At 46.1% G+C, this 5,243-nt stretch overlaps 1 protein-coding gene across 1 annotated transcript; it reads right to left on the reverse strand.

The window, feature by feature from the left end:
* Nucleotides 1-2,232: 2,232 nt before the first annotated feature.
* On the reverse strand, nt 2,233-3,622 carry LOC135918349 (uncharacterized). Its single transcript, XM_070533992.1, has 3 exons — nt 3,437-3,622; nt 2,683-3,256; nt 2,233-2,576 (listed from the first exon to the last, which is right to left on the reverse strand). Exons 1-3 carry the CDS (start codon nt 3,620-3,622, stop codon nt 2,233-2,235), a joined length of 1,104 nt encoding a protein of 367 aa, XP_070390093.1.
* Between the last annotated feature and the right edge of the window lie 1,621 nt (nt 3,623-5,243).

Consider the following 5,243-nt stretch of genomic DNA (forward strand, 5'->3'; position numbering starts at 1 on the left):
GCTATGCTTCCTAGTGTCCCGACATAGTTCAAGGTTACAATAGGTTTACATTTCGTGGAAACGGGAGGAGGGTCATGGTAAGTGCAATGTGCGACATTTTTTACGTTCCTGGTATAGTTAGAAGTGTTGCAGATAGTTACTGTACAATTTCTCGTTTAATTATTGAAAAAGTTTGTAGCAAATGTGCATTCTTCTAAAATTATAGGGTTTTCACGTGCCAAAACCGCGATCTGATTATGATGCAAGTAGTAGTGAGCGACTCCGGAAATTTGGACCACCTGGGGTTCTTTAACGTGCACCTAAATTTAAGTACACGGGTGTTCTCGCATTTTTCCCCCATCGAAATGTGGTCGCCGTGGCCTGGATTCGATCCCGAGACCTCGTGCTTAGCAGCTCAACACAATAGCCACAAGCAACCCTGGCGCACACATCTTTATGTGCGCTATACTGCTGCTACTGGGCGGGATCAGGGACCTATGTCAGGCACGCATTGCCTTTTGTCCGTGCATAATCATGACATTTTATGCTGTTGAAAAAAATAAATGCAAGTTCAAATAATATTTCGGGCCCCCAATGTTCACCATGTGTGATAGATAAATAGGTCAATGTCTATGAATTATAAAAACAAGTGACGGATACGCATATATATATATATATATATATATATATATATATATATATATATATATATATATATATATATATATATATATATATATATATATATATATATATATATAATGTAGAGAGAGAGTCAGATCGTTAGTGGTTTGCACTCCCCCCACTCGAGAAATAGTTGGTACGCCACTGTGTGAATATGCGTGTTTGTGTTTATTCTTATTTATGTCCTTTTACATTTTCATTTGTATTTTGCAAGTTTTTTCTCAGTTAGGTCTTTTTTCACAATTTCATTAACCCGTCTCGTTCAAAGCACCAAGTCATGCGAAAAGCAGGCCTGGACTCTTCGATTTCATTAAAGTCTTTCTCTCTCGTCTACCTTGTCTTCTCTATCTGCGTTCTCGCTGTTTTCTCCTACTATTCTATCATTGCTTCTTGTGTTGTTGCCACAATGTGATCAACCAACTTGCTCAAAAGAAAGTTTTATCAGATATGATAACAAAAAAATTTACAGCTACATTATGGTAAAAGCATCACGTGGGTTGCACAGTAACTTCGCCTCTTATCCTGATCATGTGTTTATGCACCAGTGCATGCGGCAGCTCGCCAGACATGCACATGAAAGGGTGCCATATTGTGAAACAGCTCCTTGCTGTGTTGCGTTTTTCACGTTTCCAGTCTTAGTAAACAAACGGTTTCGCTGCCACATTTTCAACACGAATAACATTGTGCAGCGGGATGTCATTTTTTCTCTGATGCTTTCATCATTACAAAGGCATTTTTCAGTGAACGGAGCCCAACAAACAGTGCACTGAGAGCTTTTGCAACTTTCATTGTATGAATCTGGCCGTCGCTTTGGTTTGTACAATGAACAAAATGCCTCAATAAAGCACGTTGAACTTTACTCCGAATTTTTCGGTAAAAAACGATAAAAATGTTAGCAGAGTACTTCAGGCTTAATGATTGTGCTTGAATTCGCGTAACTTGCTCAGTCAGATAAACAAATTAAACAATGGCTACGATAGGACTGCGCTGTGAAGTGCAGCTAGACTGCTAACGGTGCCCTTCAAGCGTGCCTCGACAACTGCTATTTCACCACAGGGTCCGTCAAGCTCGACCGAGGTGGCTGCTGCAATAAGTATTTTGGCCCTTGGGCCTCACTAAGCTAATGATGGTTTATCATTGTTCTCTTAGTCGCACTACTTGCCTGAGCCAGATAGCCAAAATAAACAATGCAACAACCTGAGCGTGCTTTGGCCTGCAAGCTGCTAACTCTGGCCGTCAATTTCGCGTTGACAACTGCTCTTTTACCGTAGGTCGTGTGATGCTCCACGGTGGCTGACCGAATGAGCCTTTAGGACCCTACAAAGTTATTCAGGGTTAATAATTGTGTTTGCATTCGGATTTGCCAGCGTTTAAGCATGCTTCAAGCCAGCACTTAAATTGAGCCCGATGTGCGCAGGACGTTGCTTTTTCAGAACTGAGCTTCCATTAAAAGGAATATGCCTGACTATTTATTTGGGAGGTCACGGGGTGGATGCTCGGCCATAGCGTCCCCACCGGCAAAATTTTGGTAGCCCTAGTAAGCGCTGTTCTTTAATTTATGAAAAGCTGTTACGCTTCGTTGAGTGGCTCAATGCCAGACAGCTCGCAATCAGAGTCGCTTTCTTCAGTGCCATCTTCACCCAGTTGAATGATGATGAGTTGGATGTGGTCACTCCTATACGTATCAAGTCTCAACCTTGCCTCAAGGTCCATCACGTGCTGAATGTTCTTTCTACATTCTTCCAACGTTATGTTGTTGATTTTCTCCCTCAAGATGTATTCGACCACCGACAGCTTGAAGTCTCTGCTATTTAGAGCGATGCCATTTTTCACCTCTGCCCAGACGAGCTCTATGGGATTAAATTTGCAGTGGTACGGCGGGATCCTTAGTACAAAGCAAGCGGCGCTTTCTGCTGCGTTGTTTACGATGTAGCTCAGAAAGCGCGACATGCCACCAACTCAAGCAGCTGCTTCTCATGCATCCTTTTACTGTAGGCGATGGTCTTGCTTTTGAGTCACTCCTGCATCTTTCTTTCTCCACGGCCGTCGTCGGCAATTTCTCTTCTCGCCGGGTATGGTAAGGTGCATTGTCCATAACAAAGGCGCTACCAGCAGGCAACTTCTGCAGAACGGCATTAAACAATCCCTCGAAGCGATTGCCGTCCATGTCTTCATGGTAGTCGCCTGTTTTTTGGCCTCGGAATACATCCAAGCAGCCGTCGACGAAGCCATCCTCGCTGCCGAAGTGCGTCCCAATCAAGTGTTGGCCTTTTCCAGAAGGTTGTTTCAGACCCGCCGACAGGCCATTTGCTGGAGTGAACAAGCGTCCCCACTTCCGCACCACAGTGTCTGTCCACACGATCGACCGAGTGTATCCCGCCGCCACCCATGTCTCGTCCAGGAAGATCTTTCGGCCTTCCGCTCGCTGGCGCTCCACGTCGCGAAGATAGCGATTCCGCCGTTCCGCGATCGATAACCCCGAGTTGCGGCTCTTCTTCTCATGCTTGAAGTCGATTTCGGCAAGCAGGCCGCGCACACTACACCGCTTCAGTGACAGGAGATCCATGCGCTTCGAGAAGTCGTTAGTTTTCTTCTAGACCGTCGGTATCTCGTTGCGGCGAAAGAAATCGTGCACGCATGACCTCAGCGCGCAGAACATGAAGCTGTCATACTTCGCTCTGCGTCTTCTCTTCTCCGCACTTCGTGCGTGCTTTCGCGATGGTGTCGAAAGTTTGCCACCCGAAAAATGCGTAGCTTTGACCTCCCCTCTCACCCTGAACACTGTGTTTTCACTGACACCGAGCATCTCAGCGACAAATTTGCTCGTGCCCTCCACGCTGCGTTCAGGCTCCCTGTTACGCCAATACATGTAGCAGTGGAGGATCATGTTGCGTGAATCGCTGTTCAGGTTGTGGCCGCTCCTGTTCTTCTCGCCGAGGCTTCTTGGGGGTGCGGACATCGAGGTGACACAAGGCTCGTTCGGCAACGAAGGATCGCGTTCCGACGTCACTTCGTTGGGCTCTATGGTGGAAAACTCGCACGGAATGCCGTGCGCGAACTCGGAGAAGGCAGGTATGCAAAAAAAAAAGAAAAAAGAAAACTTGATAGGCAACGGGGAAAGAAAACATCACGTTTTTGAAAATAAGTTTGTGAAAACACAAAGCCAAAAAATATATAAATATTATGCTATTTAAAACTAAGAGACAAGCATCCGTGTATTTATTTAAAACGATGAATGAAGCATTCGTGTACCTTTCCTACCACGATGGTCTTCTCGCCCCAGCTTGGTAACGCTTTCGATAAATGAATTGTTTTTTTAGGTACTTGTTAAATAGGAACTGATTAACTTTAAGCTCGGAAAACGAGTAGTAAATGTTCCGTATACATGTAAACCAGCGCAAAAGCCACGCAGCGCTGCTCTTTCTACTTTTGTCCGTTGTAACGAAGGTAAACAGCAGATGACGCGCAGCGTTGTAGAAGGCATGCGGTTATCTTTCTCTCGCGATCTGGCATGTGTTGCAAGATTCCCATCACGAGAGCTCTATCAAAGCAGTCAAGATACACAAATCTTATTTATACCAAGAATTACGCATTTTTGAAATACGATTTTTTGAGCGGGACTATTTCCTTAATCGCGAAGGCAATCGGCTGCCGCTCTTCGGTCATTGGGCGGCGGCCTCTCCCGTCTTCTAAAGTTGTACCCGACAATAGTTGGGACCGATTGGGATACCAAGCTCCAGGGATGTCCAACTGGAAACAACTGGTCTTCTCATGAAGCTCACTCGGAACTTGGGCCTCCGATGATGTCCAATTTGAACCAATTGGGTCCCATTTACAGATGAACACTTTCACGTCCCCGGCGGCGGGGGTCACTTGGGAGCGCCAGTGGCTCGACCCTCGACGATGTAGTTGACAGGCGAGGTTTGGGCAATAACGCGATAAGGACCATCAAATTTTGGAAGCAGTTTGAAGGAGAGGCCAGGACTCGTAAGTGGAACCTAGAGCCATACGAGAGACCCAGGCGGGAAAGTAGGAGCAGGTCGGCTGTCGTCACGTTGAAACTTTTGGCGGGATTGAACTGCATGCGGTAGTGAGCGAGCGGAGGAGCTGCCGACATTTCTCGGCATGCTTAGTGGCGGCGGAAACTAGAGTGTGCTCTGAAGCATCTGCTGATGATAAGGAAGAATTGTGTCGATGGTACAGGAAGGTTCACGGCCATAGCGAAGGAAAAACGGAGATAATCTGGTTGTGGCTTGTTTGGAGGTGTTGCTATAGGCGTATGTTATGAATGGTAGAACAAGGTCCCATGGTTGAAATGATCCGAGGCGACATACATGGAAAGCATGTCGCCAAGAGTACTGTTGAACCGTTCCTAGAATCCACTTGTGTGGGGGTGATAGGCGGTGGTGCTGCGATGTATGATGTTGCAGATACTTCACTACTTCAGAAAGCAACACGCGCCCTCGGTCACTCAAAAGTTCACGAGGAGCGCGGTGGCGTAGAACAAGGTGATGGCATCACCTCGTCGGCATCAGAATATTTTCATTCAGAAGATACGTTCCCATTCGTTAAAGTTATGT

Source organism: Dermacentor albipictus, chromosome 1 (assembly GCF_038994185.2).
Source record: "Dermacentor albipictus isolate Rhodes 1998 colony chromosome 1, USDA_Dalb.pri_finalv2, whole genome shotgun sequence".
Taxonomy (NCBI): Eukaryota; Metazoa; Arthropoda; class Arachnida; order Ixodida; family Ixodidae; genus Dermacentor; species Dermacentor albipictus.

Excerpts from the sequence above, each read along its gene's own strand:
- LOC135918349 (XM_070533992.1), bottom strand. The coding sequence starts at position 3,622 with ATGTCCGCACCCCCAAGAAGCCTCGGCGAGAAGAACAGGAGCGGCCAC. Across the intron at positions 3,257-3,436 it reads GTGAAAACACAGTGTTCAGG|AAGAAAACTAACGACTTCTC; the intron begins GTGAGAGGGGAG and ends CCGACGGTCTAG. Across the intron at positions 2,577-2,682 it reads GGAGAAAGAAAGATGCAGGA|CAGAAAGCGCCGCTTGCTTT; the intron begins GTGACTCAAAAG and ends TAAACAACGCAG.